Source organism: Notolepis coatsorum (genome assembly GCF_963971535.1).
Source record: "Notolepis coatsorum genome assembly, chromosome: 15".
In the NCBI taxonomy this organism is placed as follows: Eukaryota; Metazoa; Chordata; class Actinopteri; order Aulopiformes; family Paralepididae; genus Notolepis; species Notolepis coatsorum.
Genome location: NC_140179.1, coordinates 67,407,487 through 67,425,748, shown reverse-complemented (window position 1 = coordinate 67,425,748; position 18,262 = coordinate 67,407,487). Strand labels below are relative to the sequence as shown.

The 18,262-nt window shown below is 43.2% G+C and overlaps 1 protein-coding gene across 1 annotated transcript in view; it reads right to left on the bottom strand.

The window, feature by feature from the left end:
- osbpl8 (oxysterol binding protein-like 8) overlaps positions 1-18,262 on the bottom strand; it is a gene marked incomplete at its 3' end in the record, with an annotated part of 241,611 nt that overhangs the window by 10,291 nt on the left and 213,058 nt on the right. Inside the window, 5 exon segments of the mRNA XM_084331028.1 lie at positions 450-548; positions 836-917; positions 1,893-2,077; positions 5,357-5,582; positions 15,953-16,884. Of these exon segments, the coding sequence (XP_084187154.1) occupies positions 450-548; positions 836-917; positions 1,893-2,077; positions 5,357-5,582; positions 15,953-16,884 (1,524 nt within the window).

The following is an 18,262-nucleotide window of genomic DNA, read 5'->3' as shown; positions in this document are numbered from 1 at the left end:
TTTCCTTAGTTCCTTCATTCTATAACCATATTTTCCCTTCCTTTCCTTAGTTCCTTCATTCTATAACCATATTTTCCCTTCCTTTCCTTAGTTCCTTCATTCTATAACCAGATTTCCCATCCTTTCCTGGTTTTCTCATCTTCCATCCTCCTACTCCTCCATGTTCCTATCATACCTGTCAACCATCCCGTTTTCCCCGGGATTGTCCCGTATTTCAACCTTGGACGGCAATCACCAAATAACAGAAAATATACATACGAGGGAGAGGAGACTACATTGGGAGGGGGCGGGGCGGGGCCGGGGGCGGAGCGAAATTTCCCGTTTTTTCAAATGCCAATGTTGACAGCTATGGTTCCTATACAGTACTTCCACTACCAGTACCGCTGTATTCATTTCCATTTGACTCATTGCTGGCCAATAGCAGACCGTTTCTTCTGAAGTGCAGTTACCTGTTCTGCAATGTAGAAGGTCTTGCTGTTAGTGTTCTGGTGAAGCCACATGCAGCGGTAGGTCTCTCCAATGATGGGGTTGTAAGGCTTCTTTAGCCCCTGTGGTTCAAAAGGAAGAAATGTGACTTAAATGTACCTCGTATAAAACAGCATATGAGGGGTTTGATTTAAAAAAATAATAATAATCAGAATTACAGATGATTGAAGTTGTTTTAGAAGAGAAACTGAGATGGCTACTGACTCCATTTATATTCCATAGTGGGTATGGCCGTCATGGCAGCTATAATTTTTTAAGCTCATGTGTTACAAATCTGTGATTTCAACTCTTCATACATTGTACCGTAATGAACTCTGTGATATGCGAGGCTGGTAATTGGCCAACAAACCTTTGGCTTTTTGTAGAATCCAGAGATGTACCACTTCACCACCTTCTTCATGCGGTTGTAGGCATTCTCCTCTACTGCAGCCCTGGGAGAGACCGAGCCACGCTCACAGTCAAGTCAACTACATGGAAACATGGCACCATATACTAGAGCTGCACGATTAATCGATTTTAAATCGAAATCGCGATTTGGAATGATGCAATTATCAAATAAAAAAATTAAAATAAAACGCAATATATATATATTTTTTTTTATTTATTTTTTTTTAAATTTATTTAACCAGGTAGTCCCATTGAGATACAAGATCGGTTTGGGAGAGGGATGTAAGGGGTTTTAGATTGTGTGTTGTGAAGTTTAGACTTCAGAGAGGGAGAGTAAAGTACAGAAAAAAAGGTACCGTTGGGTACCGGTATCGATTCCCAGGTAAAAAGAAACATGTTCAGGCTCCGTGTCCTGAAAAGACCCACCGCGTAGGCCAGATGCAAGCCGCATTTTACAATAAAGCTCTGTGGGGCTGCTTTAAAAAAATAAAATAAAATTATCGCAAATTTTATCGCAATATCTGTCCGAAAAATCGCAATTCGATTATTTCCCAAAATCGTGCAGCCCTACCATATACTATAAATAGAAGACGTATTGCTCTCTTGTGAGAGGGATGGCACAACAAATGCTGTGTTGAAATTATTTTATATTAATCATCTTTTTTCAAAAAGGTTAATTCACTACAAAGCCTTTGCAATTGGGGATCCACTAAACACCAGGCATCACATGTACCGTGTCCAATGGGTGGTTAAGGTAAGCGTGGGCTTTACATGAGATGTCTGGCTTTTAGGGAGGTTCATTGCAATAGCACAAAAAATAACAGAATCCCCCATAAAAAAACATCGCAATGGAATATTGAAATATGGCAGGTGACCTGACCCAGGAACTTATGTGAACCAATGTGATCAGGAAACTGGGATCATTAATTCCTCAGGCCTAACTGAACCGTCTCTGAATGAAGTAAAAAATACACCCAACAGAAAAGCAACAAATCCAGAGACAGGAAGTGAATGCATACTCTGACAGGAAGTCAGCGTGGTAGTAGTAGTCCGACAGCTTGTCCAGGAAGGACCGGGGCTCCAGGATGAAGGTGGGCAGGACCACCTTGGACAGGTCCATGCCGGGACGCACCTGCTTCATCAGGGTCCAGATCAGAGACTTGTTCTCCTCTGATACCGTCTCTGTCTGGGACTCCTCACCTGCCTGGGAGGAGAAACACACACACATTTTAAATGCTTTATTTGAATATGCAAATCAAATGTAGCTAGCTAACCATTACAGAGGTTTAACTGTTTTTGAGGACATCTATGTTTAAACAAAAGACACTAGCTCCACCTAGTGTCCTATAGTCCCCCATGCTGAGACTAATTCAACCCTAGCTCCACCTAGTGTCCTATAGTCCGCCCTGCTGAGACTAATTCAACCCTAGCTCCACCTAGTGTCCTATAGTCCGCCCTGCTGAGACTAATTCAACCCTAGCTCCACCTAGTGTCCTATAGTCCGCCCTGCTGAGACTAATTCAACCCTAGCTCCACCTAGTGTCCTATAGTCCCCCCGGCTGAGATGTATTCGTCGTATGGCCCCCCCCCCCATACCGAACCATGACGTCAGTACCACAACATGCAACCTTTCCAATGAGTGGAAGAAAACAAGATCACTCCACATGTCAGAATGCTCCCTGGAGAGAGTCTCTCTCTCTCTCTCTCTCTCTCTCTCTCTCTCTCTCTCTCTCTCTCTCTCTCTCTCTCTCTCTCTCTCTCTCTCTCTCTCTATCTCTCTCTCTCTCTCAGACACACAGACAAATGTCAGAAACTATTTCAACCGGTACTTCCCTTATTAAAGCCAACTTTTACACGAGGTTATACAAGAACGACTGTGATAAAGATATCAATTAATTATAGGCTCTGTCTGTTGTTACAGCACTGGTAGGTGTTTAATTAGTGAGATGTCAGAGGAGCTACTGTAGAGACTTTATCATTACAGAATTTTCAAGTCAGGGGACTTTCAAACTATTTATATCACAGCAGCAGCAGAGCGGTCTCCCACACAAAACACACTTACACACTCACATACACACTCACGCACATACACGCATACACACTCACGCACATACACACATGTGCACATACACACTCCCGCCCCATATTATAATCACTTCTGGTCACAGCTTCATTAAGAGCGTGGCTGGTGCTGAATATTTTACACGGATGAGATTATCATGCCAGAGAAACCTCATCAATACCCTATTGAATATCAGCTTAGACTTGCGTTCTTCTCAAGTAATAACATTCTCTCTGGAGGAGGTGAAGACAATACTGTGCGTCTGCAATGCAATCAGGGAGAGAGCGCTCGATTGTGACCTTGTGACTGAGCGGCACGATATTTAAAATAAATGTAGGGATGGTCCCGAATAAAAAATGTCAGTTGTAATTACGAGTGAATAATGAACCTTTCAATGCGAGGGGAACATGAGAGCTACAGTGTGGAGTAAAGAGGTTTTCAAAGGTCTCATGATTAAACGTTCTCTTCCGAGACTAACCGATTCTCAAAATGTATGTTGGATTATTATTTTTCTAGAAGCTCTTTTTTTTTTTTTTTACTTTCTCTTTTTCCCCCCTTTCTTTTTCCGTTTTTCTCCCATCCCAATGTTAGTCGTTATGCCAATTCCCAATCCCCTACCTGATCGTTGCGTGCTCTGCCCCCTACCGTCGGTCTGGGAGGGCGGAGACTATCACATGCTTCCTCCGACACATGTGTAGCCAATCCCCACTTCTTTTCACCTGGCAGCACGGACTCTCACTGGGGGAGTGTAACGTGTGGAGGACACTACCTCCCCCAGAATGCGACCTAGCTGTGCAGGCGCCCTGACCGATCTGTAGGAGTCGCTGTTTTACAATGACCAGGACCCACCCTCGCCGGGTTTTTCCCACCCTCTAACACTGCCAATTGTGTTAGTATGGACGGTCGGCCAACCTGGAAGCACCACAGCTGGATTCAATCCCACTGTCTCTGTGGTGGTGGGCAGACGCTTAGACCGCTGCGCCACCCGGCCGCCCAAGAAGCTCTTTCTTATGGTGATTTATTAATTAATTAATACATTTTTATATTGATCTAATACAAAAATATATATTTCTTGAAATTTTGCAATGTGACTAAATCTTTTACATTTTTATATAAATTAAACATATAAACCCACAACACTCTATAAATGTACTCCCCCAAACATGTCTGTCCAGTAACAATTGAAGTACTTGAGTCGGCTCTAGAGATACTTGGTATAGGGAGGTGTAGTGGTTACGTTATTGCTGTTTCCGGCCGGTCAACCATCTTGAAAACGCAATGTAATTCCCCATTGACTATTTCTAAATCGTCTTGTTTAAAATAAATAAAGCATTAACATTTGCACGGTGTACCTTTCTGTGCGTATTCATCCACAATCTATAGCTCGACATGAAAATATTCGCAATTAATAGTAAAAAAAAAATCACCAAATTATATTTCAACCAGAAAATGCTTAAACAATAATGTTAGTGATAGAAGGGAACTCATTTTGTGCAAAAATGGAAAGCTTTCCAATGTTCATGAGGCAGAATTGTTACAATAGCCAATAATCCATTTTCCCAACGATAAATCCCCATACGGGTGGACCTCGCAGGCGGTCCAAAGTGACGTCAGACTAACACCTCCCTATTCTGACGGCAGCATGCTCCCCCCTCACCTTTTCTAGAAGCTCTTTCTTATGGTGATTTATTAATTAATTAATACATTTTAATATTGATCTTGGCATTGATTACCATGGCAGCAAAACAAAAAAAATATCTTGACATTTTGGAATGTCACAAATATTCTTTAATTTTTTTTTATATAAATTAAACATATAAACCCCACAACACTCTATAAATGTACTCCCCCAAACATGTCTGTCCAGTAGGGCTGACCTTCGATTTTTGGAATTCGAAGCTTCGGACCGAGATCGAAATAAAAAAATTTAAAAGAATTATACTTTTATTTATTTTTATTTTTTTATGTTGTGGGACTTGTACATCACTTTGTTCAACTTTGTCAGTGCTGTAAAGTTTAAACCTTTTTAAATCTTAGACAAACTAAACACTTTGCTTCCATGCAATATTGCACAATGAACACAAATCTGTCAGTGCCGAGTCCGACCTCATCTTAAATAATTTAAGTAATTAACAAAGAGATGCAGAGTTGATTATGCAAAAAAAATAAAATAAATCATATTATATATATATTTTTTTTTACATAATCAAATTTTATTTTCATATTCGAATCCCATGCCCATCGAACGAAGCTTCGAAGCTTCGAAGTATTTAAGACAGCCCTACTGTCCAGTAACAGTTGAAGTACTTATGTTTATGTTTATTTATTTGCACTTGACAAAAGCTATTCTTCCTGGGGTCCGGCACCTTGAGTGGGCTCTAGAGATACTTGGTGTTCCGACGGCCACATGCTGCCCCTCACCTCCCCCAGCTCCTCGTGGGACTGCTCCATGTACGGGGTCTCCCGTAGGGCCTCGTTGGGGTCCAGGTCGACGTAGGAGTCGTCCTGACGCTCCGACGTGTCGCTGTCGCTCTCCTCGCTCTTCTCCAGGCCCTCGGGGTCCGACTCCTCGTGGTCCTGCTCGCACTCCCGGTCCGACTTGTCCGAGTACAGGTCCGGGTCTTTGAACTGGTCGCCGTCGTTGAACCTGGGATGTGGGCAGGGGTGTAAAAAAGTAACCAGAAATTATACTTAAGAGTATGGGTACCGTCTCAAAATCGTACTCAAGTAAAAGTCAGAGTATCTGGCTAAAAAAAACACGAGTAAAAGTCAAAAAGTTTCAACTTTTAAATGTATTGAAAAGTACTAAAAAGTTAAAGTAAAAACTTTTTTTCTGACTCTATTCTTCCGATAGCAGGTGTTTAATCAAAGATCCGCGCTTTCTAGTCTTACACAAGGACCAATCAGCATGGGTATGGGCGGGTTCATTTTCCATTGATGGGGATTTGATTGGCTGTTTTTAAAATAAAGTGCAGCCGCAGGATTAATAACGTTAACGTTAGTTCGGCCAGAGAAACAAATGTACTAATTAAAATGGTTGGACCTGCGAGATTTGTACTTTGTAGGTCTGCATTTTAAATGTAAGGGGCAAGGCTAAGAGAATAATCAAAGACTCTAGCCACCCAAACAACTGCCTCTTTGAACTGCTGCGGTCAGACAAGCGCTACTGGAGTCTCATGGCCGGCACAGAGAGACTCAGAAGGAGCTTCTATCCCCAGGCCATCAGGATGCTCAACGACAATGACACTATGTAACAACAAAACATCAACTACACTCACAGCACACACGTACACACGCACTTTAAATAAACACGCACCGTAACACCCACTTTACTCACTTTAGACACTTTATATTTATTGGTAAAGAGAGTTGCACTACAATTCATACCTCATTGCACCTTACCCTAAGTTGTACCTCATCCCATTTATGCATTGTACTGTATACTGTATTGTACTGTAACTCACTGTTACTCTTTTTACTATTGTATATATGTATATTGACTGAACACTTTTTGTTTACGTACTTTTGACTTTCTATTTTACACTTTTTATCTATTTTTATCTAGCACACTCTCAGGAGCTCATACAGAAAAAAGCATTTCATGGAAAAGTATTCTGTATGTTTTACTATGACAACTAATAAAGAAACTTGAAACTTAAAAAGTATGTTTTTTTTCTCTGAAATGTAATTGAGTAAAAGTATACAAACCTAATAATACTCGAGTAAAGTACAAATCCCCCAAAACAGTACTTAAGTATTGTAACAAAGTACAATTACTCAAGTACTTTACACCCCTGGTTGTGGGTTTAGCGGTGGGAGGTTGGTGAGAAGGTTCTGTAGGATTTAGGTAGCGTCTTCTTAGAAGATAAAACCATTAAGATAATAATTATATAGGTCTAAGTTGACTTGGACCCTTAAGCCGAAAGAGAGTTGATATGAAAAGAACAGTCTATTTTTATTTCTAGCCGGATATTATGTCAAGTGTCAACATTTTATTTAGCTATCCAGATGGCGTCTCTCATATACATTTAGTCATTTAGCTGATGCTTTTACCAAAGCGACTTACAAGTTAGCAGGAAGGGTACAAATCTGGCAGCTAAGGGTAAGTACTAGGGGTGTAACGGTACACAAAAACCACGGTACGGTACGTACTTCGGTTTTGAAGTCAAGGTTCGGTACGGGTTTTTGGTACAGTGGAGGAAAGTTTGGCTTTTCATGTTCCACTCAGGGGTGATGTAGTGTGCAGTAACTAATTGTACTTGTAGGCAGTGTTGCGTTGCTGATATCAAATCTGGTTGCACGCACGCTAATGACGCCACATGCACGCGCGCTCCTGCGCATAAATGTGCCCTCGCATAAGCACAGACTAAAGACAATGCCTAATTGCCTCTACGAATGGAATGTAACACATTTCATTCACAAGTTTTGTGTGAATGTATCTGAGAACGTATTTGAACACACTTGACGACCGGCGCTATTGATATTGCAAAGTAGCCATTGGGTACTTAGCGAGTTGGCACATCAGTCGAGTGCAGCGCATTCCTGTGTGCACGCACGTCGTGCAACCCCGTCCCATGAGCAACGCACCTCTGATTGTAGGGCTGTCAACTTATATTCTATATATTTTCTTTTTTTTTTTTGTTTTTTTATCCACTTTTTCTCCTCTTTTTAAATTTGTTCTCCCATCCCAATTCCACTGTGCCAATTCTTCCCTCCCCTGTCTTGAACGTTGCTTGCATATGCCCCCCACTGGCCGGTTGTAGGAAGGATAGAAGCCTTGCATCACGTGTCCCCTCCGGTACACGAGGAGGCAGCCGGTCACATCTTTTCACCTGCCAGCGCGGATCAAACCAAAACATCATTTTGAGGCATCAAAATAGTTTTTTTTTTTTTTTTTTTTTTAAACTTTATTTTTTAGCGTTTATCGCTTTTCTGGTCAAGCATGACCGACAGAAACAGGTTGAAATGGGATGTAGAGCAGGGGAAGACATTCTGAGAAATGACGGCGGGTCCGGGAATCGAACTCGTGTCCCCCAGATCCGTGACGAGCACGGTTTTCCCCGACGCAGAAATAGCGCCGAGATATGCGGTGAGCTACGGGAGCTCCCCCATCAAAATAGTTTTCAATTATTTTCTTTCTCCCTCTGTATAGCTGCATACTTCAATCAATTCGGTCAACTTTGCCATCAAACTCTCGCCTTGCACTGCTTTGTTTGTAATGTTTTTCTGTGTCCATGTGAGCTTTGAGATAGACTTTTATTAGACACAGAAACATATGTGCACGCTTTGCACTCCGCTTCCAATTAGTCTCGACCGGGACAATAAATTGGGAATTTTCTCTGCAGTTAATCTGTAATGTACATTTTCGTGTTTACATTGTCGCTGGTCGGATCTGTCCGCTTCCTGCTCTGTTGTGTGTGTGAGAGCGCAGTAGCGACGCCCACAAAGCACTGAAAGCGAGGCTTCTCTTGGTAACGTCACACGCAACAGGTTACCGTAGTATTCGGTGCAACGCGCCAGTCAATTTAACTACATGCATATTTTACACAAACGCTTCTGTGCGCGACAGATTTCAGATGTGCGCGGGAGCGTTTTGCCATGTGCGCGCGCGCGCACCTTAGGGGGAACATCGACGGCCGGCCCAAGCCGGAGGCAACGCCGACAGCCGGAGTCGAACCCGGTGTCTCTTGCGTTGGTGACGAGCGCAATGTCCGCTGCGCCACCCAGCCGCATGAATATTCTATATTGAAATTAATCATGTATAATTATTATTATATTAAAATTTAAAAAAAAACAGCCCCCGGTGGGCGGTCGTTAGTGGTTAACATACCGTTGTATTCGTTCTGTACACTACACAGCCATTCGGTACGGTACACACTGAAACGGTTCGGTACGGATACGCGTACCTTTACACCCCTAGTAAGTACTGTAACATTGTTCATCAAACAGTGTCAAACTTGAGTGCTACAGACTTGAGTGCATAATAGCATAGTAGGTAATAATATAGGCAAGGTAGAATCCTTAGTAGCAGAGTGCATACTAATAAAAGACAGTACAAAGGTTAGTATTTTTCTTTTTCAGATATTCTGAAATCTTGCAGGGGGAACAAATCTAGGAGGAGCGAGGTTGTGTTGAACTTTAAGGCGCCAGAACGGGAGATACGTAAGGAGAGGGTGGTAACAAATGAACATATTATGCCAGGGAGAGAGAAGTCTTGGTCTCTTTGGTATTTCAGCTTGGAGGAGAGAGGGCTTCTTCAGTCTCCTTCTTCGGTATTCAGCTCACACAGAGAGAACCTGAGAGCAACCTATTTGTAACTATTTGGCTGTTTATTTTCCAGCACTATTTTTCATATAGCAAGGTGAGATTTCATTCCAGCGACTTTACTTCAAACATCCAAAAACAACAACAGTCAACTAAATCTAGCAGTTCACTCACTGACACAAATAATGATGAGGTCTAATCAATACATCCATTTTGAATAGAATCTCAACTTTCAAAATAGAATTTAGAAAAAGCTGTTTTTAAATAAAGAATGACGTTTATTTTTCGGTCTTGTTTACAGACAAATCAAACACACCGTGTGGACTTACAAAAGGAAAAGAAAAAAGAAAAAAAAATCACAAATGTACACATTCAAGGCAAGCTCACACACAAAATACAAAATCAACAACCGAAAAAAAGGAATAGGCTGAAGCACATATGCTTATTTTTGCCTATCCATTACAAATTCTCTACCTTTTCTCCCCCTTTTTCTGTATTTTTCTCCCATCCCAATTTAGTCGTTATGCCAATTCCCTTCCCTCCCTTCCTGGTCATTGCACGCATTTCCCCCCACTTGCCGGTCTGGGGAGGGTTGATAGATGCTATCACATGTCTCCTCCGATACATGTGGAGTCAGCCAGCCGCTTCTTTTCACCTGACAGCGAGGACTCTCATTGGTGAAGTGTAACGCGTGGGAGGCTCACAATACCTCACCCAGATCCCTTCCTCGCTGAGCAGGCGCCCCGACCGACCTGTAGGAGTCGCTGTTTACAAAGACCAGGACCCACCCCAACAGCTTCCCATCCGCTGACACTGCCAATTGTGTCAGTATGGACGACTGACCAAGCCGGAGGCACCGATGGCAGCTGGATTCGATCCCACTGTCTCTGCGGTGGTAGGCAGACGCTTAGTCCGCTGCGCTACCCGGACGCCCTTTACAAATTCTTAAAAACTAAATATATTTTAATATGAGAGAGAACAACTTAAAATATGCTGCAAGATATAATTTTTTGAAAGAAAAAACAAATGTTTGATGTTTTACTCAAAACTGTACTCCTGAATTATTTGATCCTTTAAGGCTTTTTTAAATCTCCCCTGAGAAGTACACAACTTCAACCCGTCACTAAGGCTATTCCATAATTTAACTCCCAAAATTGAAACACATCTAGCTTTTAGATTAGTTCTTACCTTTTTACATGTTTTAAGAATACATAACCCTCTTAAAGGGGACATGCATTGCTATTCCTTGCACTATTTGGGCAACTTTACACAATTCCTGTGAGTCTATGGAAGAAATCTGTACGTTTTTTTTTTTTCTTTTTTTTTTATTGTTTTATATTTCTAATGAAGTACTCAAAAGCATAATTTTTCAGCCTCAGGATTTCAGGCTGTTATTGGATGGGCTCCGCTCATAAGCGCTTTCAGTGACAGTCACCCACACAGTGTGATACATACGAGAGAGAGCGAGAGAGAGAACGAGCAAGAGAGAGAGAGAGACAGGGAGAGGAGATGCGTCCCCGACACACACGCAGTCAAGTTTGTGTGTAAATGCTCCGACGAGGGAGAGAGATGGCGCACACACATTTTTACACACACTTCTGCACGGTGCCGCCGGTCCCTCTCTCTCTCTCTCTCTCCCTCTCTATCTCTCCCGCTCCCTGCCTCTCTGTCAAAACCTGTTTGAGGAAGTGTCAGGTTACACTATGCGCTACAACCATAGAGGGGGTGTTAGTTATGCAGATCACTTGCTACGTCGCATTGCGAGTCAAATCAGAACAGCTTAGTTGAGTGAGGGAAGATCTCATGAACTCGAGTCAATATGATAATTAACGACACAGACCACATTGATATAATCCCCAATTGCTAGGAATCAATGCTAAACACTGGAAAAGGCCATTTATAATGCATGGGACCTTTAAATGATACTTTCCTTCTCTTGGTTTAAAGAGACATTGAATACAAACTGGTAGGCTTTTACTCTTAGCACGAAAAATTATTTCCAAGGTTTTTATGTACACCATATCTAAAAAAAATTATTTTATGTGTAGGACTTTATGAATAATGGATTTGTCGATTTAAGGTAACTAGCTTTGTTTATTATTCTAATAGCTATTTTCTGTAGTTTAATAATAGGATCTATATTTGTTTTATAAACATTCCCCCAGACCTCAACACAATATGACATGTATGGCACAACAAGTGAAAAATACAATGTATGCAAACATTTCTGATTTAACAGCTCCCTTGTTTTGTACAGAATGCCAACAGATTTGGCTCATTTACCTTTGATATTTATTGTATATATCAAACAGAGTTGAGAATTGAGAGACTTGGATTTTAACTGAACTTTGTTCACTTCTAATCCACAATGCAAATCTTCAAAAGAAAAGGTACATAATCTTCTGTCGCTCAAGTGACAATTATAAGCGCGGCAAGCCTTCAAAAAAGGCATTCAAGGGCGGCTACGTGGTGCAGTGGGCAAGGCGCTCACCACGAATACTGGAGACGCTGGGTTCGCCTGTTCGAGCCCAGCGCTCCACATTGCTTTCAGTTTAGCTGGTCGTCCGTACTAATACACATTGGTAGTATTAGGGGGTGGGAAACTGATGGGTGGGGATCGGGCGTTGTGGACAGCGACTCCTACAGGTCGGTTGGTGCACCTGCGCAGTAGAATCAGGAAGCAATGGGGGCGGCGCCCCTCCAAAGCGCAGACCCCTGACGCTGAAAGATCGCGCCGCGCAGGTGATAAGATGCGACTGCTGTTACCTCGAGTATCGGAGGGGACTCGTGCTATGTATGACTTAGTCCACATTGCAGCCGGCTTGTGGGAGGCAAGAAACAGCGTTCGAGACAGGGGAGGGTTGAATTGGATGATACGAAATTGGGATGGGAGAAAAATAGAAAATGGGAGAAAGTGGATTAAAAAAAATAAAAATAAAATGTCATCGGCTACAATCTCTGCTCGCATGGAAGGAGCGGCTTCCTCATCACATTCCTGCCGATAGCCGGAGCAGAACGGCAGCCTCCTCCTCAAACCCCGTCAACAGCAGGTTCAAAGGCACCGGGAAGGAAGCAGACGTTCACAGTCCAAGACTTCAGAGAGGGAAATATGAAAGGAGAAGATGAGAGCTGAGGGGACCACTTCTAGGGGACAGTGTGTCCTGTGTTGATTAGCCGGGAGACGGGTCATTGTCTGCATTTGTCCCTCACTGTCTGTTTTTTTTTTTACTCATTATTACTCATTGTACTTAGATTGTAAATTGTATATTGCATTGTACCGTAATTTTCGGACTATAAGCCGCGCCTTTTTTCCCCATTTTTCGACCCTGCAGCTTATACAACGGTGCGGCTTATATGTGACTCGACATGACCAAACCCGAAAATGTAAAAAATTTAATATTGCTTTTTTGACTGCATTGAAATGTTATTTATCTGTTCCCTTATTTGCTAAACTTAATACAACTTGTAAATGAGTTAATTCTTGTTATTTGTCCGACAGTATTGTGTCCCAATGCTAATTACATGGTAATTAAACATTAAAACACCTGCGGCTTATAGTCCAGTGCGGCTTATATATGTACACATCATTCAATTTAGCTGCTGCGGCTTATAGTCAGGTGCGGCTTATAGTGCGAAAATTACGGTATATTGTAGTGTATTCCTCTTTTACTTACATTTTTTTACTGTATGAAGCATATCATCAGGGGCTCATACAGAACAAGGCATTTCACTGTAAAGTATGTGTATTTTATTTGTGACAAATAATAAACAAACTTGAGGTGGACTGCTGGGGAGGCTTGGGTGCAGCCGTGAGCCAAGAGAGGTGGGTGGGTGTAAATGGATGGTGGGTGGATGTAAATGGTAATAAATGGTGCATTTTATATAGCGCTCTTTTTTTCAAAGCGCTTTACAATTTTGTTCCTCACATTCACACATCCACTCACACATTCAAACACCGACGACGGAGGCAACCGTGCAAGGTGCCGACCTGCACATCGGGAGCAGTTGTCTTCAAGGACACTTCGACATGCTGCCCAGGAGGAGTGGGAATCGAACCAGGAACCTTCCGATCACCAGACGACTGCTCTACCTCCTGAGCCACTGTCACCCAGATATATATATATATATATATATACACAAAATGTCAATTGTACACGCATAAATATATACAGTATATATATACTGTATATATGTATGCATGTATATTAGGGCTGACCTTCGAATTTCTTTTTGGCAATCGAAGCTTCGGGGCCGAGATTCTATTTTAATTCGAAGCTTCGAGATAAAAATATATATGTAAGGGATAATGTATAACGAGGTCATTGTCGCAAAATAATTGACCGACACAGAGTTTAAAATACAGAGGCGCCTCGCAGAGGTGTTTTAAACGTCAGTGAAGGTCAATTATTTTGCGACAATGACCGAGTATAGCTATACATTATCCCGCTTATTACATGGCTAACTTACTAACAATATACCTAATTAATTTTACATCGACAAGACGAGATCAAATGCAGACGCAGTTCTGTTCTGTCCCGCTGTCATCGCCGGCAGCAGCCGGCAGATCCGGCAGGTGTGTCTGATTGGCTGCACTGATGCAGTGTGTCAGTGGGCTTGATTGCGAACAGCTGCGCACAGCGGCCATTATTGTTCGGCAGAGGTCCGTTATCGAGTAATAACGGACCTCTGACGAGCGCTATTGACCAATCACAAGCAAGCATTTCGGCGAATGTGAAAACGCCATGTAATAAATATATATATACATATGTATGTTGTGGGACTTGTACAGCACTTTGTTCAACTTTGTCAGTGCTGTAAAGTTTAAACCTTTTTAAATCTTAGACAAACGAAACACTTTGCTTTCATGAAATATTGTAAGCCACTAAGCCGTCATTTGAGGCTTTATAAAAGCAGCACAATGAACACAAATCTGTCAGTGCCGAGTCCGACCTCATCTTAAATAACAAACAGCATTGCTTGTTGTAGTTAACAGAGAGAGGCAGAGTTGATTTTGCAAAAAATAAAAAAATAAATAAAAATAAAATAGAATCTTTTTTTCTCTAAAAAAATATATATATTCGAATTTTATTTTCCCATTCGAATCCCATGCCCATTGAACGAAGCTTCGAAGTATTTAAGACAGCCCTAGTGTATATATTGACATTTTGTGCAAAAGGGCAAGGTGCAATCTACGATTAACATAATCCAGCACTTTACAATTCAAGTGCAATAAAACGAGGACATTAGCACTTTGGCACAAGCACCAGTGTGCACTTGGTACCTAAAGCATTTTAAACATACAGTCTCCCTATTTAATAATAATAATAATGGATTCATTTTGTACCGCGCTCTACATTCGAGTGCTACAGGAGATAAAGACAAAAGTTAAATGAATAAAACAATTTAAAATTAATAAAAACTATTAAAAAGACTAACAACCAGTGAAATGGAAGAACCTAAGAGTAAAATAAAATAAAAATAATAGTAAAATGAATAGAAGTATATACAAAAAAAAAAAAAAGGTAAAAGAAAATTCAGGCAAAAGCCTTGTTAAAAAGAAATGTTTTTAGGCCCCTTTTAAAAACCTCGACGGATTGTGGTGCTCTCAGGTGGATGGGGAGAGCATTCCAAAGTCTGGGTGCGGCAGAGCAGAAGGCGCGATCGCCCATGGAGTGCAGCTTAGTCCTGGGGTCTTTGAGGAGGTAGGCTGTGCCGGAGCGGAGGGAACGTGAGGAGGACTGGGGGGTGAGGAGTTCCTTGAGATAGGCAGGGGCACCACAGTGTACGCACTGGTGAGTGAGGAGGGACACCTTGTACTCAATTCTGTGTTCCACGGGGAGCCAGTGAAGGGATCTGAGGGTGGGGGTGATGTGATCATATTTGCGCACCCTCATCAGGATCCTAGCAGCGACATTCTGGATGGTTTGCAGTTTTTTAATGCTTTTGCTAGGAATCCCGATGAGGAGTGCATTGCAATAGTCCAGCCTGGAGGAAACAAAAGCGTGGACGAGTTTCTCGGAATCTGCCAGGGTGAGTGAGGGGCGGAGTTTAGTGATGTTTCGGAGGTCAAAGAAAGAGGTCTTGCAGAGGTGTTTGATGTGTGTATCATATGTGAGGTGGGGGTCCATTTTCACGCCCAAGTTGGTGACAAGGGTGGAAAGGGGAATGTCCTGACCGGAGAAGGAGATGGTGGTGATGGTGGTTGACCGGACCTGGTGTGGGGTACCGATCAGCATGGCTTGTGTTTTGGAACTGTTGACCTGGAGAAACCTGTGGTTCATCCACGCCTTAGTCTCCTCCAGGCAAGCGGTCAGTGTGGGGGGTGATGAAGGTGATGATGGTGTGATCCGGATATATAACTGGGTGTCGTCAGCGTAGCAGTGGAACGACACACCGTGCCGGCCGATGATGCGGCCAAGGGGGAGCATGTACAGGGTGAACAGCAGGGGGCCGAGGACGGATCCCTGGGGGACACCGCAGGTGACAGGGTGGTTGGAGGATGTTGCGCCTCCGAGGGAGACACACTCAGTCCGACCAGCCAAGAGGGACTGGAATAAGCCAAGGGCTAAGTCGCGGAGTCCGACATTGGAGTGGAGACAGTCCAGTAGAATGGGATGATCCACCGTGTCGAAGGCTGCCGATAGGTCGAGAAGGACCAGAATGGATGAGGTTCCAGCATCCGCCGCCATCAGTAGATCGTTGGTTACCCTGACCAGGGCTGTCTCTGTACTGTGCGCAGAGCGGAAACCAGACTGGAACTTCTCGAAGATGTTGTTGTCTCTGAGGTGTGCATGGAGCTGCTTCACAACTACCTTCTCCAGCACCTTGTAAAGGAACGGGAGGTTGGAGATGGGCCGGTAGTTGACGAGGGCCTCTGGGTCCAGGGTGGGTTTCTTCAGGAGGGGGGTGATGATGGCAGTTTTGAGGGCAGGCGGAACGTGGCCAGCCTGCAAGCAGAGGTTGATGGTGCTGGTCATGAGGGGACCAATAGTGCGGATGTTGGCTTTCACCAGGGCTGTGGGGAGGGGGTCCAGAGCACACGTGGATGACTTCATCCTCCCGATGATGGCCTCGACCTCACGCTGCGTGGTGTCGCTGAAACAGCGGAGGAGCTGGGAGACTTCAGGCTGTAAGACAGCAGGTGGAGCAGGTGAGGAAGAGGAGCCGGGGAGGAGAGAGCGGATGCCCTCAACCTTGGATGTGAAAAATGACATGAAGTCATTACATCGCTTCTCAGTGGTCTCTCTGTGTGCCTGGGTTTGGGGTTTGAGGAGGTGGTGTATGGTGGAAAAAAGCTGTTTAGAATTGCCGGGGCTATTGTTGATGATGTTGATGATGAACCGTGACCGAGCGTCCTTCAGGGCTTTGGAGTAGGCCTTTTGGTGCTCTCTGTAGACCTCTCTGTGCACGGTGAGTCCCGACGCAGTGAGGCGTCGCTCAAGGACACGGCCAGCCACCTTCATCTCCCTCAGCTCGCTGGTGTACCACGGGGCAGAGCGTGAGAAGGTGACCATCTTGGATTTCATGGGGGCGTGAACATCCAGGAGGCCACTCAGGGCTTTGTTGTAATAGCCTACTGAGTCACTGGCTGAGGAGAGGGCAGGAGGGGCAAGATGTTGAAGATCCAAGGCCAGAGCATCCAGGTTGATGTTTTTTATGTTTCTGAAACATATCTGGCGCTTGGGCTTTGAATGGGTGGGGGGGGGGGGGGGGGGACAGCATATCCATGGAAACGGCCATGTGATCCGACATGCCTGGGTCGTATACACACAAGTTGTTAATAGGGGCAGCAGGGTCGGAAATCACAAGGTCAAGTGTGTGCCCCCTGTCATGTGTGGGGACGTGCACATGCTGTGTCAGGTTGACACTGTCCAGCATTTGTAGAAACTCTGAAGCAGAGTGGCATGAGGGGGTGTCAACATGAATGTTGATGTCACCGAGAATTACCATGTTTGCAGATGTAGTACAGAGGGTGGTTAGGAGGTCATGTATTTCGGGAATAAGTGCTGGGTTTGGTTTGGGTGGCCGGTAGATGACCAGTATGGTCATGGGGAAGGGGGGTTTGCACCTTGCAGCAAGGCATTCGAATGAGGAGGGCTGGGGCAGGGGGAGGGGGGTCAGCTCTATTCCACCTCCATGTAGAATGGCCACACCGCCGCCCAGTACTGCAGGCTTTCTCTAGGTAGGTGTAACCGGGGGGGCAGGCTTCATTCATTCATGTTCCTCGCCACATCACACATTATTCTAATTTCTAATCTAGTCTAATTTATTGTCTGTTTTTATGCTTGTGAAGTTTGTGTCGTTTAGTAACTTGTACATGTACTGTTGTCTGTTCTTGTGATTATGAAGTTTGTGTAGTTTAGTAACTTGTACTGTTGTCTGTTCTTGTGATTATGAAGTTTGTGTAGCTTAGTAACTTGTGTACGTACTGTTGTCTGTTCTTGTGATTATGACGTTTGTGTAGTTTAGTAACTTGTACTGTTGTCTGTTCTTGTGATTATGAAGTTTGTGTAGTTTAGTAACTTGTACTGTTGTTTGTTCTTGTGATTATGAAGTTTGTGTAGTTTAGTAACTTGTGTACATACTGTTGTCTGTTCTTGTGATTATGAAGTTTGTGTACATTTGTAATTTGTCTGATCTGTTCATATCAACCTGCAAACAAGGGACTACAGATGGAAATGAGCCTTTGGCTACAATCTGGCACATTTCCCTGAACATGTTCATCAATATACCTGCATATAATCCTTTCTATATACCTATTTATACACCTGCATATGACCCATATAACTCATTATATACAATAATGCTGTATATACTGTATATAGTTCCCATATATAGTTATCCATATCCGTCTGTATATAACTGCATGTAATAATTTGTACATACCTGTCGATACTATATCTATACATATGCCTTACTAGTTATACCGCTGCAGTATGACTTACTTTTTTTGTTTGTAATACCTGTATCACTGTACATAATAATACTATAACACTGTGCATACATCTGATTAGCACTATTACGGAGTAGTACTCATTTATATATTTTATACCCAGTTTAATC